Source organism: Pteropus medius, unplaced genomic scaffold (assembly GCF_902729225.1).
Source record: "Pteropus medius unplaced genomic scaffold, Ma_sr-lr_union100, whole genome shotgun sequence".
Taxonomy (NCBI): Eukaryota; Metazoa; Chordata; class Mammalia; order Chiroptera; family Pteropodidae; genus Pteropus; species Pteropus medius.
The window spans coordinates 4,195,919-4,215,623 of NW_024349222.1; the positions used below are offsets into that span (position 1 = coordinate 4,195,919).

General features: G+C 37.9%; 1 protein-coding gene across 2 annotated transcripts in view; it reads right to left on the minus strand.

The window, feature by feature from the left end:
- Positions 1–19,705, minus strand: part of TEK (TEK receptor tyrosine kinase) — a 96,002-nt gene that overhangs the window by 47,710 nt on the left and 28,587 nt on the right. For both annotated transcript variants that reach the window (XM_039880682.1, XM_039880681.1), the window contains exon 2: positions 5,158–5,469. In XM_039880682.1, coding sequence (XP_039736616.1) covers positions 5,158–5,469 — 312 coding nt within the window. The remainder of the gene's footprint in view (positions 1–5,157; positions 5,470–19,705) is intronic.

The following is a 19,705-nucleotide window of genomic DNA, read 5'->3' on the forward strand; positions in this document are numbered from 1 at the left end:
TCTCTAAGATAGGTACTACAATTATCCTAATTTTACAAATAAGGGAAATTTGTAAAGGGAAATTTGTAGAGGGAAATTATGTACCCTGTCCACGATCAAACAGCTAATTCATAGGAGAGCCAGCATTAGAACTAGGTAACTCAACTTCAGAGCCTTTCATAGATAATATAATGCTAGCACTCAAAAGACTTTAAAATCCAACCACTTCATTTCATAAATGAGATCGCTGAGGCCTAAGTTAGAAGATGACTTGCTCAAAATTATTGGGATGAGCTAATTAACTGACAGACCTTAACTAAGAACATAATTTACTTATTCCTTAAGGGTTGAAGAAGAAAATAATGGTAGTAAAAGTTATAAACAAAGGTGTTTCTCATGGATGAAAAATAATTAAGCAAAATTTCAGTTGTTTCCTTTACTTTAATGATAGTTAAAGACTAAGAGTAAGAAGAAGAAGAATATAGTTTTATGTCCATCACTATTTCGTATAACTTCACAAAAGCCCTGTGAAAACAGCATATCCATAGTGTAGCAATGTGGGAGATGAAGTTAGGTCTCTTACTCAAGGCCTAACTCTACGTGTAAAAGTTGAGACACACATTCAAGGCCTGCACATGTGTTCCACAACACCAGCTCTTTAGACTCATCATACTCCAGGCCTGCATCCTTAGCTCTCAGTTCCAGCCACTCTGAACTATGTTGGGTTCTTCAAACAGACCATGTAATCACTCACGTCTAAGTCTAGAACTTCCTCCTTTCTCTTGTTTCCTCTTTTCCTTTAGTCTTAACCGCTCCAATTCAATAATCTGCATTTATATGGATGTCACTTTCTCCAGGGCCTTACACGACCCCTGGAATCCAGGTTAAGTGCCATCATAGCTGTAGTTCCCCATTACAGCCCCATTCCTAGTGCATTTCCCCTGCTAGACTGAGCATTCCAGGAGAGGAAGTTCACATCTGGTTTGGAAGGCAACACAGGGTGGTGGGTAGACCCTGGCCTCTGGGATCGGCCTGTGTTAACCTTCCCAGGGCTAAACTGGGACACAGGTGTGCAAATGTACCTAAATTACAGTAGCTACAAGTCTCATCTGTTAATATGGGGTCATAGTAGTTCTCACCATATACACATTTGGTAAAATCCGAATTATACGGTAATGTATATGAAGTTGCTAGGAGAATGTCAGATACGTAATAAGTATTCAGGAAATTTTAACACCATCACATCTCCCCTGTGTGGCACAAAATAGAGTCTTAAGAATCCTTGTGGGATGAAAGAATAAATGAATGAATCCGATTTCAAAGTTTCCTATTTTCTTTATGCTTTTAACATGCTCATTTGTGTTATTTAGATAAAAATGGCTCCTCTCTCTCAAATTCACAAATCAAGTGTGAGAAATTTGATGTTTTTAAAGTAAAGCTATTTCTCAAACAAAAATAGGAAAAAAAAAATAACCTACATTTAGTATGATAGAACACTCTGAAACAGATCTTTGGATGTGAAAATGTTTCAAACTTCATTTATACATCCCTGCTCCCAAACAAAATCTCCAGTGAGGTTTGAGCAAACTGCTTTTGACTTTTTTGGATGATGCCATTGATAAAAACAGTTTGGCCATTTGGAGTGAGCGAGCCAGTTTAAACCGTGTTTTGGCACATCTCAAATGGATTTTCCACTTCCACCCCAGATGCACGGGTCAGCAGCAAGCAGGAATATACTGATGTTTATCCTATTCTCTATGTCTCTGAGCAGGCACTTCTGAGTTCCCATGATGTTTTACTAGGGAATTAATAGTGTCACAGACAGAGTTTTGGGGGTTTTCCTGATTCACTATAAAGCATATCACTTTCTTTGCATCGTATTTCAGCCATTGGATGGTCAGCAAAAGAAACAGAATTAGTTCAACAGCCTGAGATGTCATTATTAAGATATAGGAAACTACTACCTATTTTCCTATTGTATATAAATTCCTACAATTTAGTTAATAGATTGTATTAAAATTTTCCACAGTTAAGTAGGAAAATTAATAGTCCCACTAAATTATTGCTTATTCCAAGGTACTTCAATGGTAATGATTAAACATTTACTGTGAGCCAGATAATGTTGGTGATCTCAATTGATTCTCAAATGTATGTGGTAAAATCTCTATCCCCATTTTTTTTTTTTTCAAATGAGGAAACTACGATTTTAATTAAGTAACTTGTCCTGGGTCGTAGAGCTAGGCTCAAACCCACATCTGGCTGACTTCTACTCCCACGCCTCTACTCTGTGCCCTGGCTTACTTTGTAGGGTTTCAGTTGGAGTCATCGTACTTTATAAAACAAGTGCTCAGAATGAGGGCAGGAGGTTAACATTAAAAGTGATATGCCAAGGGTAATGCAGTGGTCAGAAATACCAGCTCTGAAGTCAGATGCTTGGCATCAAATTGCATACTCACCATATACACACTGCTATTGTTATTATAATGTAACTTATTCTGCAATGTCTCACTTTACACAAGATTTTTAGGAACATATCTATTGTGTAAATCAAATCTTACTTTAAATGCAGTCATGGGAACTGGCTCTTGCATACACCATCTTATTTAAAATGTAAGACGATTTTGAAGATATTATTATACCCATTTCACAGATGATGAAAAACGAGACCAACAGAAGTTAAATAACTTGTCTAAGGCCACACAGATGATAAGTGATGAAGAAAGAATTAAAACTCAGGTGAATATGAATCTAAAAGCCATCTTTTCTCAACTGTTTCTTGCTATTCAAGGCTGCCATTGCCTCATTTAACTGAATTTACTCCATCCTTTATCTGTGCTGACCTGGACTCTCAGTTCAGGGGGATCATTACAGTTGGTTTTGACTCCCATTGTTCTGGTGTAATATGCTCTACAGGTTCTTATTTATACCTTGTCCAGGATGATGCTAGGACAGCCCAGGAGCGGCACTTCACATTTCATTTCTGTGAAACCATTGGGGCACAAATCTCAGATCGTCTTCATTCAGAATATGGAAATATCAGCAGGACATAATTTTTTATATAAGTCAAATCCCAAATGACACATGTGAAACATAATAGAAGTGACTTTCAGCCATGATAGCTTTGGCACACCTCACATCCTTTTGTTCAACCTCTCTTCCCTCACCGGAGAGCTGCATTCCTGGGAATGTCTATTGTGCACTTTTCCCACTCACCCTGGTGTCATTTAAACGGGAACATTACAGTTTTGCTAAGAAAACCTTTTCCTTCATTTGTAATGAATAGTGATTTTATCACTTTTGACCTTAAAATGAGTTTTCTGCCTTCAAATCTTTTAATTACCACCATTAGCAAATTCAAAGAAATACTTTCAGGTGGATCCCAGTTAGGGTTCTACTAAACCCTTGGTCCCCTCGTGAGTATCTTATCACCTGGGACATTGTTAGAAATGCAGAATGTCAGGACCCTCTCTCCAGGAGCTACTGAATCAGTCTGCATTTTAACATGACCTGCAGGTGATATCAGCACTTTCAACTTTGACAAGCGCTGATATAAAAAAATTGCAGATTCCTAAATAAGAAACAGCCTATCAGTGAAATGTACAGAGATGTATTATTTGCCTGGATCAATGTTATAATTAAAAGTCAAACCTTAAAGGACTCACGATGTCATTATCTCATGAAATGACACATTTTCAGTCCACAGGTGACACATTCTCAGTCCATAGGCCCCTGTGGTTATAATAGACATTTGGAAAGGACTATTTCATTTTAGGTATGACCAGCTCAGAGAAAAGGGCTGATGGATGAGGGGCCAGATCATTCCAGTCAGAACAAGGAGAGATCTCTGCTGGAATTCTGTACCTTCCTCCCAGAGACAGCATCCTGAACCCCAGCAGTGTACCTGCCTGTCCAGGCCTGGGAGCCTTAGGACAAAACAGAATCATTAAATAATGTTCATGACATCGTCTCCTCCAACTGCCAACAGTTTGGTGAACAGGCCTAAAGTTTAGGACTCACTTCCATTTTGGGAGAAAGTCTCTATCACATCACTTCTGTGAGGTGGTAGCAAAGAGTAATACTCTTCCCTTACAGAAGGCTCTCAATATCCTTCTTCTGGTGTTCTGTGAGCTGGGCCTGGGTACTTGACTACTAAACTTAAATCCTGATCTCTTTTTGAGAATAGCAGCCTGCAAAAAGGGCCCCGATTCATCATTCCTCCTTGTATCCATACTTTTTGCCATTTAACTGGGTACTGCCCTCCCATTCTGTTCTAGGCTCAGCTACGTGACTTGCTTTGGGCAATAAAATGAGGGGAAAGTGAGGGTGAACAATACTGAGACTAGGTTTCAAGAAACCTCACGTGTTCCCATTTGTTCTCTCACACTTCTAGCATCTCCATGAGACCATACCTAGGTTAGCCTGCTAAAGGATAATACGTACAAGGGGCACAGCCAAGTTGGCCCATCAAGGCCAGCCAGTTAAATCTGTAGCCAACCAATATCCATACACATAAGAAAGCCCAGTCAAGATTTGCAGAGCCACACAGTCAATGCAGCTGACTTAGCCTCACAAGCAGTAAATGCTTATTGTTGCATGTCACTGTGATCTGTGGTTGTGTGTTATACAGCATTCTTGTGGCAGTAGGTAACTGACACACTGATAATCAATTCAGTTGAGTTTCTCATAGATGTTTCCCTTTTTAATTTTTTTTATATTTACCATGTTTTTTCCCTGAAAACATTAACTTTTGTTAAGAATGCTCAGGGGCACAAAAGAAATAAAGAATCAGATTTAAAAAGTCAAGAAGAAAGCTCAAAATTGCCAAAAATTTGGCAATGCACAGTTATCTTCATTGCTATGATTTTCATATTACATACATGCAACATGTTCATGTCTCCATAAGGGACATGGAGCCCTTAGTAGAACATATATTTCATTTCATCTTATACTAGGCATAATGTCTAGGGAAGGGGTTAAACGTGAGGGAGTTGAAATAGATGGTCTCTTTTATCTCTAATGCTGTGTACTAGAGACAGCAATGCTTGGAAAGAGCAGATAAAGTCTTCAAGCTCCATACTCAGGCAGCTCATGCCCAGCCTCGTAGTGAGCAAATGGCAAAACAAAGTGGGGTGTGTGTCTCTGTGGACCTCGCCTGCCCACAGCTAAGGGGCATGTTACCTTGTTGGCGCATTTTCATGGTCCGTATCCTTATTGCCTCTCCTCGAACTCGCCCTTCACAGAAATAAGCACCATTGATTTTACTAGCTTTTTCTCTCTTCCAAACGACTTTTTTAGCCCATTCTCTAGTCACATCTTGAGTAACTTCCAGTGGGTCCTGGTGCTGATTCATTAAGGCTTCAAAGTCTCTTCCTATGATAATGGGCTCATTGGGGCGCCATCCAGAGGCAATACAGGTGAGGGATGTTTCAGCGTCAGACACAAGAGGTAGGGAATTGATCAAGATCAGGTCCATGGCACCATCCACTGTTCCTAAAAGGGAAGAGGGAGCATAATGTAAGAGGAAGGTTATTAACATGGCCCCATGGAATAAACTGGTGCTTACAAAGCCTTGTCTAAAAATAGCTGTGTGAGCAGTCTTTCTGAAATGCTACTCTGATCGAGTGCCTATCATCCATAGTAAAGATCCAAAACTCTTACCATGGTATCGCCTACAAATCCACTCCTCCCGTACTGCACACCCTATCTGCAATGGACTATCAGTTACTTTCCATCTCCACAAACGAGCTGTGCATTATATATCCCTACCCACTATAGTGCCTGAGTTAGGTATTCAGTAAAGGCTTGTTGAGTTAAATTTATGATAATGGCATTTTTGTCATTATTAGTTATAATTATTTTCATTAATTATCAATCAATTAATGATAATGTGTTACTGCCACAATAATTAAATATTCTAAAGAAATATATCAACTATATATACACTGTATGTTAAGACTATCATCATTGCCCAATTCCATATTAAATTTCACAAAATAACATAAGGACTAAACGAAGTCTGCATTTCCCTCTGAGCTTCATTTGCACCATCTGTAAAACAAGGTTAATAAGACCTATCTTGCAGGATTTATTGTGAAGATTAAATGAGATAAAGTACATAACTTGCCAAGCATTGTATTTGCTCTATATGGAGTATACAATGACCATTATTTCGGTTTTATTTATTCTGTTTCCTGAACACCTAGGCCCAAACCTCAGCCCTCTTTAAATGTAAAAACGAAATCCTATCTGACTTTTAAAATTTATTCCATAAATTATGAAGCACATTTTTAAAAGAAAATCCTTTCATTTCATGTTCTCTCTCCCTCCCTGTTTTGATTTCCGGTTTCTAAGACGAACAAATGGGCCTATTCTATGTTCTGTGCCTATTCTATCCTCTTGTTGAATGTGAAAATATCAAGGATGAAGGATGTTCTTTGGTTCCAGTGATGGTTGATTCTAAGGTCTATATAAAATGATTAGGGGAATAGATAGGTCAAACACATTGGGTCATGTGAATCAGCTGGGGTCTCGCAGACCTTTGTATAGATGTAAAGTGATTCAAGTAAGCTGCATGTTCTCTCATTAAATATCCATTAAATTTTCTCAACAACACTGCAAAGTATGCACTATTATTTTATTTTTAAATATGAAGATATGAAGTCTCAAAAGATTGAGTAGCTTATTCTATCTTCCACAGGTGTTGAAGCCAGAGCTGGAATTCAAATTCTCACTTGCCTTTCAATAACTTGGATGCACCAGGCCCTTTCCTACCCCAGCATCTTTATTCATGTTGATCCCTGTGCCTGGAATGCTACTTGCCACTCTTTGCATGGCTAACTTCTGCTCATCCTTTGGCTCTCAGCTTAAATGCCTTTCTCAGACAGTTTCTCTACCTACCTTAATATCTACACATTCTCATCCCATTATCCTCCAATTCAGCTTCCTGTTGTTTCATAAAGATTACCGTAATCGATGATTAATTTATTACTCTCTTCCACTAGATAGTAAATCCCATGAGGATGAAGATTGAAGATGATTTGTTTATAGTCTTTATATAGGGATATTCTGCCTAGTCTCAGCATATAGAGAACTTAGTAAGTATTGGATGGATGGATGGGATGGATGGATGGGGATGAATGATGGAATGGATGGATGGGATGATGGATGGATGGATGAATGGATGGATGGATGGATGATGGATGGATGTGGAGTAAGAATGGGTGGGTGGATGGATGGATGGATGGACAGACAGACAACAGACGGATAGATGGACAGACAGATGGGCAAATTTTATTCCAGATCTGTCTGATACAAATCCATTATTTACTTGGCTTCCACTTCCCCAATAGTGAGGTTAAAAGTGAAAGTACTCTCCTGAGTCTAAATTGACTTTCTCGTCCATATTTAAAAGACTATTTTAATAATTACTAAGTTTATAGGGAAAAAAGCAAATGTTACAGTTTTTACATAATGCCTTAGAAACGTGATCAGGTGTTGTTGAGCATTTGAGGCTTACTGGTACTCATTTTCCAGACCTTTGAGTAACTACTTATGCCAAGCATTGTGCCTGCCATGAAGTCCTCGATTTGTTTTTAATGGCAACTGCCAATGTCTGATGTTTAAGGCGAAGTTTTGAAGATGTTACAACTAGGAGTTATATTTTTATCTGATTACTTAGAAAGAATTTCAATGTCAAATCTTAATACAAGTGAAAGTTAGAGTTGCATTTTTTCTCATAATGTTAACTCAATGCATGGGATTGAGGGAGAAAATTTTGACTAGATAGGTTTCTAAGCCTGACCCTGAAGCATCTACCTTGCTTCTAGACTCAATGGTAACTTTAAGATTGCAAAAGAAGGGACATAGGTTCCAGTAAGAAAAATTTTCCAATAGAAGATGAGCTAGGACACCGAGCAATAAAATTATAGCCTCTAAAAATAACACCAGAGCACAGTTTCCCTTCCACATGCCTATCCAGTCTTGCCTCTGAGTGAACACCTCGTCATCTCTTACACTCACTCATTCCAGGCATGCTCCCAGAAAGTCATTAATTCTTTCAGCTCTGGTTCCATCCAGCCTCATTTCTAGGGCAGGTCGAGTGACTTGCCAAAACCAAGGGATCTGCTCTGAACTCACTGAACTATGTTGACACTGACCATGGTTTATTTAATGACTTTAGGAAATAATAGAAAAAGCAGTTCATTTGAAAAGACAATCACATTTCATCTGTAAATCATTTCTAGATATTGACCTGGATTCTTTTTCCTTTTGCTCCTCCCAGTTTTCTCCCTTGATTTTCAGTAACAGAAAGGGAAATCGTGTACCCAAGAATCTAGACTTGACAACACTTTGCTACTCTTATTTATCATGCCAGTTATAAGAAGCTTTCTTCCTCCAGTGAGTCCTCCGTCCTATTTGTAAAGCCATTTACAATAAAATATCAGAAGGATTTTGTATATGAGCTTTAGATATGAGAAAAAAAATATCTACCAGATTCCTGGGGCAGATCTTAAAAATCATCTACTTAGTTTTCCTAAAATAAGAATCCATGTTTGTTTGAATTTTTGGAAGGTGAAACATGAAACTAAGAACAAGGATGACCCATTAGGAAAGAACTAGGTAGTTGGGAGACAATCATATAAAGAAGGCTTTTTATTGTACACTTATGTGTGCTGGCTTTTGAACCACTTGAATATTACCTACGCATAAAAATTAAATGTAAAAAAGTAAATGTGTTCTTACCCTTCCTTTGGAAGGGAATCAAGAGCCACAAAAATATAAATGTCTCTCATCATTTATTCCTACATCCACTCCAAATCTCCTTGGATTGCACCCAAATAATGTATTTTCTCTATCTTCTTTGGACTAATAATAGGAAATGTGATATCGTTCCACAATGTGGGAGGAAAAAAAACATGGGTTAAAATAAAATTTAAGAAAAGGGAAAAGAAGGGTGGCTAAACATAGCTTTTAAAGAAAATAGAGGAGCAGAGACCCTACTGCAATGGATATCGTGGCTTGTGGCCTATGGCTTCTTAAGAGTTCTGCTATTGACACTATGAAAGATATGATTGCAATCGCATGGCCAGTGCCACACAAGGAATCGCTATTAGGGACATCTTCCTAAGAATAATTGCCAAAAGATAGATCCCATCTGGGCTCACATCTATATCAGTCCCTGTGCCTAACACCTTTTCTTATATTATAGCACTATCCTCTCTAGTTTATGTTGGGGACTGGTGTTGAGCTGTTTCATTACAACCATAGTCTGAGGGTTCTGATCAAATTCATTATTAGTTCAATTTATACTTCTATGATCAAGGCTAAGAGTTTGCTATAAGTAAAAGTAAGATGCATAATTTTATATATCTTATATATGTTTTAGAGATTGATGCTATTTTTCCTTGACAAAGATCTTGCAAACACTTTTAAATATTTCCATAAAATGTATCTTATTCACAAGGAAATACTTGCCATAATGGCATAGCATCTGGCAAGTTAACAAATGATTGTTCTTAATAATTGAAGCATAACAATAACCTAAAATGTTTTGTTCATTATATTTTTGTGTGCTATACTGAAGAGTATCTAATTTTTATAGTAACATAAAAATTCTCACTAAATTGCATTGTGGTACACTCAAAATGTTGTTTAAATCTTGTTTTTGCATTTAGATTTTCTTGTATTCATTGTTGCCTTGAATAATGGCCCATTAAGACATGGACATATTTTTCTTTAAAAATAGTCATCGAAATAGTTGTAGACCTAAATCAACACCCATATAATGAACTAAATTGAATTAGAAATTAGAGACAGCTGTGTTTTTCAAACTGCTTCAAGGAGTTATTTCTCATTTTCTAAAAAGTTTCTGAGAATGGTGGAGGTAAAGTCAATAGAGTGAATTCCAGACACCCACACACACACATACACTCTCACCAAGCTGTTCAACTTTCATCTGATTTTTACATTTGGGCTTCATGTAGTTTTCATTTAGGGGAAAAAAATGATTTTGCTTAAATAAAAACATATAAAACCTCAAAGTCATCGCTTTTAACTATCTTCTTTTTACAGAGAAAAAAATGAAAGGTTAAATATGAATATCAATGAAAATACATTTCACTGCAGCACGATACGCTTATTCCAATGAGTCTTCTATCCCTCTCTTCCCACATTCACGTTTGGCACTGCTGCAGATAGAGCTCCCTGTCCTTTGAACTGTGGGTGGGCTTAGAGCAAAAAGCAGGTCAAATTATTGCGTAGTGAGGCTATTTCACTGTGCTTCTTATTACCTCAGAATTGTAGTGTTGGGTGGAGTTTCACTGATATGTATTTGGAAGAAGGTATTATGTCTTCATAACAACTGTCTGTATGGTTTCTTGGAAGTCTGGTATTGACTTAAAATTTTTTCAAAGTGTTCTTGATCAAATATCTCACTTTTATAACAGCAGTAGATATCTTTAAGTTCTAAATATTTAAAATGAGCACTGCCCAATGAGCACTATTTTGGTTAAAAGGATTTTTAAAATTGGGGGCTTGGCAGTGAACCAAAAAGTTCTTAGCTAAAAGCATTTCTGGAATCAAAGCCCTAAGCAATGAGCCAAAGAGGCAAAGACAACCTCCAAACTATCCAGGATACTTGGTGGAATTGTTTGGATTTTAGTTTTAGTTATTTGTTTATGCTGTCCAGAAAAGGAAAATTCTCTTTCTTTTTTTTTTTAAAAAAAACCTCTCATTAAGTCATTTATATGTCCATTCATTCATTTACTAAACATATTCATTGAGTATCTCCCATGTACTATGTATTGCACTTGGCCCTGGAGACACAACAGTGAAATAAACATATGATTTCAACCCTCATGTTGCTTACAGGCAAATGTGAAAAATAGATGTGGAAAACTAAGCACATAAATAAGTATGCCACTGGAACCACAATAGGTACTATGAGACAATTATAAGGTGCTATGAAATAGCACAATGATGAACATAATCAGACTTGGTTAAAGTCGAGGAAGGGTTTAATGGATCAGGTAAGGCTCCCTGAGGAAGTAACATCTGGCCTGAATGAGAGTTGGAGTTACATGGGCAAGGAGAAAAAGATATGAGAACACAGTCAGAAAAGTCTTCTCTCTCAAAAAGTAACTACTGAGCAGAGTTTTAAGAATGAATAAATGTTTAATAGGACTCACCTTTAGAATGTTCCATCTTTTATCTATCCTAAAGTTGGCATTAATTTCTTTTTATTGGATCCTAAAAACTACTGGAGCCATTTCTACGGGTCAACCTTAAGTTAAAGTATTTTTAGTATCTTCTCTGCCTTCTTGTCTCCCCTGAAGAGATCCAATTCCCAGGCATGCTTCCAACACTTCAATCTCTTTTTGTTCTTCATTATCCTCTTATGTATGTAGTAATTCTCTTAGCAATAACTTCATCCTCAAGGTTTCTTCCAAGAAGATATTGGGAAACTAGTAAGAAGATACCAAAATGCACAAGACTGGAAATAACTAAAGGAAGTTACTAACTTTTTCACTGTATAGTTGAGTTTGGAGTGAGACAAGGACATCCGTGATGTGACTAGGCTGTGTCTAACAACAAATTGTTCTCACCCAGGAGTTGTGCCAAGCCAGTTTGCCCAAAGAATATGCCTACTTCCCATCCCTGCCTCCCAGCCAAATAGGACCGTCTGTCTGCTGGAGGAAACAGCATCCTCTCCCCACCTTTGAACACCAGAAATTTTCCATCCAGGATAAATAACATATGTTCTAATTAGAATTAGCTTCAGTCAGTTGGCAGGAAACTTTTTAATTCCAGGGAATAGACAGAACGTCCACACAGTGAGACTTTACTTAAGTCTCACATGCACTTAAATGCACTTAAATGCATACTCCATTCAGTGATGTGGTGCTGGAGGAAGCACGGTACTATCAAATCAAGGACTGTTTAAACTGGACGGTACTTTAGAGATTGCCTGGTACAAGCCTCACACTTCATAAATGGCAAACTGAGGCCATAGAAAAGAGACTGGTCAGTGGTCACATGAAGGGTAGTGGCAAAGCCAGCCTGCCAGTGCTGATGTCTCTGCAGGAGCCCTTCTGTCACTCCAAAGTAGCAGTATACATGGATAAATCTTGAATGTGAGGGAATGTGGAATGTTTACAAGTCTGGCAGGATGGCACCTGGAGGATCCTGGAGTTTGGTAGAAAGTGGGGCAAGAGAAGGAAGACAGTGAAGAGAGGCAGCCAAAAAGCTGGAAAGGGCACAGGACAGAAGTTGGGAATACCTGGAAATGAGGTTTGCCACCTCACAAATTCCCCCAAGCCTTACAATGCTGCCTTCTAATCTTTCCCATCCATTTTACCAGAGAGAGAGATGCTCTCCAACTGACCATGTTTACCAGGGGTCAGAAAATGTATCTGCTGTGAGAGGAATCTGTATTTGGAGCCAGGTCGCCTTCTCTTTCTGGGCTCTTCCGATTCAATCATCTGCCAAATTCCCTTCTGCCCATATGCTGCCCAAAATATGCATGCCCACTCCCACAGATATCTATATCCTCCAAGACAGAATTAAATAAAACTCTTTAACTCCTCAGTGCTCTGATCTTCAGCTCCCAATAAATAAGGCAATTTGATTTGCTTACATAAAAACCAAGAATATCCTAAAGTGACAACCCACTGAGAACTCTTAGAAGAGCCAACCAAAGAAATGAGTCTGTAATGGAAGAAGCAAGGATCATGATACTTGCTAAGAGGAGACTGACAAAGAATGATAGCTAGCTTTTCCAGCAGTCCTCAGATTATGTCACACAGGAAAGAAAGCTAGCACTGTTTACTATATACTACATAATAGGTCCTAGGTGTTTTACAAACATTGTCCACTTGAATTCTTACAGTAATACTGAAGGAAGGAATTTCATTTCAAAATTCTGAAACTCAGGGATGTTCAATAATATGCCCAAGGTCGTACAGTAGAAAAATGGAATTTGAACCCAAGTCTCACTGATATTTTCATTACTACCCACTATGCTTCATTCTAAGCACCATGAGAGAAGTCAGTTTTCAAGTACTGATTAATGAATTAATAGATAAATAAGTGAGACTGACCTTCAGTGAATGAATTCATTCAATAATCATTTACTTAATAAGCACATGAGCTGGGCTCTATGCTGCATTCTGAGGGGTTAAGAAAAGAGTAAAATATGGTTTCTGCCTTCAAGAAGCTTACAGTCTGGTCAGCCAAAGGCAAAAATATTCTCAAAGCCATAAGGAAAAATAGTAACAGATTTCACTGTAAAAAATGCCCAAAACTTGTACACAGCAAAAGATCACATCAATAAAGTTAAATAGCCAAGTAGGAAAATATTGTTATATGTAAAACTTAAAAAGCCAATATGTATAACATATAAATAATTTATATAAATCAGTAAATCAGTGGCAATTCAGAGAGGAAGAGATACAAATAACCAACTTCAGTAGATAGGGGAAAAAAGTAGCCACATTATTTTGCATTTTCTTCCACTGAGTGCTTTGAGTTTACTTCTCCACCCCTTGAATCAAAGCATGGCCATTGTACTATCCTCGAGCAATGAAACATTAGCAAATGTAATACAAACAGCGGCTTTAAAAGTGCTTTTTTACTGGCTTTGCCCTGAGACCGTCATGAGGAGAAACTCTGAAAAACCAACTAGAGAATGAGAGACCACATGGAGTAGACATAAGCCATTCCAGCTGAGGTCCAATAGATCAATAGATCAACTGTCAGATATGTAAGTGAACTATACTACACCATCTCGCCCCAGCCAAGCCATCAGTTGACTACAGAGATCAGCCAGTCTAGCCTAGACCAAAGAACTTTCAACTGACCTATGGAACCATAAGGTATAGTAAATGCCTGTTGTTTTATCATTATGTTTTGGGATGATTTATTACTCAGCAAAAGCTAACATATACCAATAAACATATGAAAAGATGATTAACCTGACTACAAATCCCAAAATACAAACTAAAAGGATATCTCATTATTTGTCTATCAAACTGACAAAGAATAGAGAGAGTCATAATATCTAGTGCTGGCAGATAAACAGGAACATGTACATTGTTGACAGATAGTATAATTGATAAAATAACCAAGTGGAAAAAAATCGTTATATGTAAAACAGAGTTAATATGTATAATATATAAATTCTATAAATCAATAAAGCAATGGCAATTCACAGAGGAAGAAATACAAATAGCCAATTGTAGTATTTTGAAAAAAAATGATCACAATATTTTGAATTTCCTTGGAAATACAAAATACAGTTATAAGACTTTCTTGTAATATCTATGGTAATTGTAAAGTTACATAAAAGCTAACCTAATTCATCACTTCTCATATGTCAGGCATGACTCCAAGTGTTTTACACATAACTCACTTAATCGTCATAGCGATCTTATAAAATAGGTACTATGATTATCTTTATTTTACAGAAAAGGAGACTAGGGAAAGAGAGGTTAAATACTTGGTCATTGTCACACAGGTGATTAGTGGTAGATCTGATATTCAAATTTAGGCAGATGTGTTTCAAAACTCATTCTTTTAACAATTAAACTATACTGATAACATACCAGCTCATATCAAAAATATGTCTTCCAACAATTCAGTAAAGAAAGGTTGGTCTTTTCAACAAATACTATTGAAACAATTGGACATCTACATACAAAGAAAAGTAAGCCAGCCAGCCAGCCAGCCAGCCTTGAACTAAAACCTTCCACCTGAAAACGGATCATGTTAAACATAAAAATATAGAGCTTTTGGGATATGGAAGAAACGTTTTCATGATGTTGGGGTTGCACTGAATTATTAGCTATTACACCAAAAGTGTGATCCATAAAGAAAAATAATTGTTAAATTAGATTTTATCAAAATTTAAACTTGGATATGTGAAAGGCACTGTTTAAAATACAAACCACAGACTGGGAAAAATATTTGCGAATTGCATATGTGATAAACAACTTGTATCCAGAATATATGAAAAATCTCAAAACTTAACAGTAAGAAAACAAACAATTCAGTTTTTTTTAAATGTGCAAAAGATTTGAGGCACCTCTCCAGAAGAAGATACACATAGAGATGACAAACAAACACACAGAAATATGTTCAATATCATAAGCTATGAGAGAAATGCTAATTAAAACCACACGAGATACCAATATGCACCTACTAGCATGGCTAAAAAAAAAAACCCTTACCCTCCTCCACCCCCCAAAAAACCCGTGATGATACCAAGTGCTAGCTAGAATATGTAGCAACTATAACTTTCATTCATTGTTGGTAGTAATGTAAAATGGATGGTCCAGTCACTGTGGAAAATGGTTTAACAGTTTTTTATAAAGTTAAAGACATATGTACCATATCACCCAGCAGTCTCACTGCTAGGTATTTACCATACAGAAATGAAAATTTATGTTCATAAAATGAATGTTTAGAACAGCTCTATTTATTAATAATCTCCAAAAACTGGAAACACCCAAATGTTCTTCGATAGATAAATGTATATAAACATCCACACAATGGGATACTACTCATCAATAAAAAGGAATAAACTATTGATACTTGCAACAACAGGGCATTATGCCAAGTAAAAGAAGCCAATATCAAGAGGCTACTTACTGTATGATACATTTATATGATATTCTGGAAAAGGTGAGCCTCTAGGGATGAAGAGCAGGTGAGTGATTGCCAGTGGTTAGGAGTAGGAGAGATTTGACCACAAAGAGGAAGCACAAAAAAGATTTTGGGGGGTGATTCTGATGTGGTAGTGGTAGCATGAATCTACATATGTACTAAAACTCATAAAACTGTACACACATTATGAAGTTAGTTATATTGTGTATTATTTTTTAATTGTAATAAAAAATATATCTTCCATAATTACCAATAAAAATATGCAAAGTTATGGCAAGGATATTCCTAGCAGTCTGTAGCCACAATTTGGAAACAACGCAAAGTTCACAAGTAGCAGCATGACTAAATAAATAACGGTTCATACATATAATGGAATATTAAAAATTAGTATGGAATTATGTCCTTGACATACTAAGTGAAGAAAACAAGGTGCAGAAGAGCATGATCTCATTCTTACCAAAACATAAAGTCTAGAAGTCATGCACCAACCCAATATCAGTAGTATCTCTGGCTAATGAAGTCGCCAGGCTTGGGAATCAGGAGTGAAGTGAGGAAGAAGGTAGATGTTCACCTATTGTTTTACATACCTAGTATTGTATTTCTTTTGTCTTTTTAAAATACAGGTTTTTAATTTTAGACAGGCATATGGCAACTAATCCACCTAATGGCAGCATTCTAAAGAATTACCTACATGTCTGTCTCCTTCCTTAGAGAGTGAGCTCCCTGAAGAAAAGGCCTGTTTTGTTCATCTTCAATTCCTCAGCACCAGGCACTGTTTGACAGGCTGTACATATTTTCAATATGTTTCAGTTGAACCAGAAGAATTCAACAGTGTTTGAAAGTAATGTATCTTAAACCCAGGTGACTATTTTGTGAATTATTAATTGCCTGATACCATCAATGCAACAATGGACTAAAAACTTCCATCTTAAAGTCCTGTCTCATTTTTCTCATCTGTAAAATGGAGAAATAAAATATAAACCATTATCTTTTGTATAAAGAACGATTTGTTCTTTATTACGCCAGTTTGATCGAGTGAATTTGTATAAACTACGGTCTGTGTCAATCTCAGAGGAAGGTTTTTTTAAAATTATTTTTTAAGTTGTCTTGGAGCTAAGACACGCACAAAAGGAAGAACTGCTAACAGCTTTGTGTCCTGCTGTGTGCCTACTCTCCCTCACACTTCAAACCCACATGAACAGGAAACAGGCCTGTCTTGAGGTAGGGAAGATTCCCCTGTGTTTTCTTTAAAAATCCTTTGATTCTTGCCACATCTCTCACAGGGCTGACCTTACCAGGAAACCCATTCTCGGCACACACAAGTGATTCTGGGAAAGCCGTTTCGCAAGCAGCATGATGGTGTGGCGGCAGCCTCGAGGAGGACCAGGGGGCAACTGGAGACGAACGAACGTAAGCCACTTTCTCCCTGCGCCTCCACCAGCTGACCCTCAAGGAGACCTCTCACCTAGCCTAAAACTTCCCTTCATCCGCCCCGCCCTGCCTCAGTGCGCATGTCGCTGGACCAAGACCCTCCTTTGCATTTTTTTCATTGTCTGTAAAAGTGAGTCTGTGTACGATCTGTTAAAAGTTAAGCTGTTATGCGTTGCTTCTCTTTGTTCTGAAGCTGGACAGTAGCTTCAGCATCAATCCTCTGGCTCACCAGTGGGATTATGATCTCAGTAGTGGAAGAGGGCTCAGGGGCACCTCGCGCCTCATATTTTGTTCAGGAATTGCTTCCATGATTAGAAACCACATCTTTGGGAAGCTTAGTTTGTCTGGTCAGTCCCTTCCCTGCATTAAAAATAATAAAATCATCATCATCATCATCATCATCATCATCATCCGTATACTTCCAAATTACAGATACATTCTAGGTGGAATTCCAACTAAATCTTTGTGAATTTTTCCTCTATAAAACAGCAGACCTGAATGTCTCAGAGGTGCTAATCTATGTGTGTCTCTGTTAAGAAAGGGTTCTTGAGAAGCCCTGAGTGTGATAGCATAATCCTCTTGGGCTTCTGCCAGATCCCACATTTATTCCGGTGGCAATGACATCATTCCAAACATGTCAGGAACTCTTCTTAAGGAATTGTCCTTGGAATCTTTGCATGAGCTATGCTCCTGTCCTGTAATGCCCTCCTCCAATGTTTCTCCTATTTCCTTGTTCAACTGGATAATTCTTGCTTAGCCTACAAGGCTTGGCTCACACTCCCACAAACCCCGAGAAGCCTCTCAGATGGCACAGGGTAGAGGCTGTGTCTTATGGACAGCACAGACATGGTATCTAGTAGGTATGGCTGTGGGACAGGCTATGCTCCTATATACAGCAGCTGCCAGGCAGTTTATCACTCTAATGGCTTATGTGAGCAACTCCTCCTTTATCTTCCCAAGTAGACAGTGTAAGATCTACTAGACTCTTCAGGCAGCAAGGAGACAGAGCCTGTCTGTGCAGTCACTTGAGGGAAAGCAGTCCGAAAACATGAAAGCCAGAAAGGAAATTTCATTAAATGTTTAAGATACTCTGGGAATGGGCTGGGTCCATTTTCAAGTTAAATTTAATATACAAATTTAAACGTCATAATCTTTCTAAAACTAGGCTAGTCCCTGACTTTTCTCTACATTTTGACGAGGTGTGCCCCTCTCCAGCTACCCTCAAACCTCCTCCACCTAGCTCTGGATCCATGGAGGCTGCCTATGTCCAGCCCCAGAAGGAGATAGGAGGGTGGAAGGAAAGTGTGGTCAGGGTTTTTACTCTCCTAGCTCCTTGCCTGATGAACCATCTACAGAAGCCACAGCCTGGTAGACAGATTTACCTCACTACTGCTCTATCTGGATTCAATAATGGCTCTTCTCCTTTGTACCTTCGGGTCTATGCTCATTTCAAGCAACACTTATCTCCAGCCAATCCCTTTATGTAAGTGAAATTTTGTGCTGATGTCTGATAACTAAAACAGATAAAATCATGCTTTCTCTGGCTTGGCAGACAGATAGGAGCCCAGCTTTGTACCTACTCCCCCAACCTTGAAGCAGTCCCTGGACTCCTCCCTAGAGCTGCTATTTCTTTAAAAAAACACAGTTTGCAAATTACTACTATCAGGTATTTGCTAGTTGTTTTTCAATAGCAGTGTGTCAATTACACATGGATAATTACTAAATTTTTAGTAGTAGGATAATAGCTACAATTTATTAAATACCTACTACCATTCGGATATTTTAAATGCATTGCTTTACTTAATTCTCACAACAACCATGTGAATTAGTCATCCCCATAACATAGATGAGGAAACTGGCTTAGACAAAATAAGCAACAGTGATGACTAAATGAGATCTTAAATGTAAAAACATCCGAAACAGTGTTAAAATTTGTAACTCTTCCTTTTCCCTGCCAGAGAGCTTGGCACAGTAGGTTCTACTTGGTATCTATTTACCTTAGTACTTTGATCATCCCACCAGAAATACATGACTACTCTATTTGTAACACCATGAATCTAAAATAGCAGCTTTCTCTTGAATCTAATTTCCCATTATTCCTCGTTGCGGAAACTCAGTGAGTGGTCATGGCTTTAGCCCAGTGATTATGGCCTGACCAGTACTATGGAAGACTCATTTCTGTTTTCACAGAGATCTCACCAACTCCCAAGACTTCAGTTATTGCCTGTTCCAAATCTAGGTCTCTAGTTCTAATCTTTTCTCAGCTATCAAGACATGTAAAAATGCCTACTGGACACCTAGATAGACATCTCGAATGCAATATGTCTAGAATGAACCAAGCATCTTATTTTCTCTTAACTTTCCCTTTCCCATGGTCTCTTAAGCCTCCACCTTTTCAGTAACAGATGCTTAAAAACTCTGAATTATTGTCAACAACTCTCTCTCTCTATTCATATCCAATCACCATATGCTGCCCATTCTAGCTCTATCTAGTCTCCACATTCAACTCTTTTTCATACTTTCATTCTCTCACTTGAACTACTGCAAAATTTTCGTGCCTTTATAGTTTCTTTAGCCCCAAATTCTCTACAGGCTTTTCTCTCCTGGCCATTGCTGACATTGTCTTTCTTCTAAG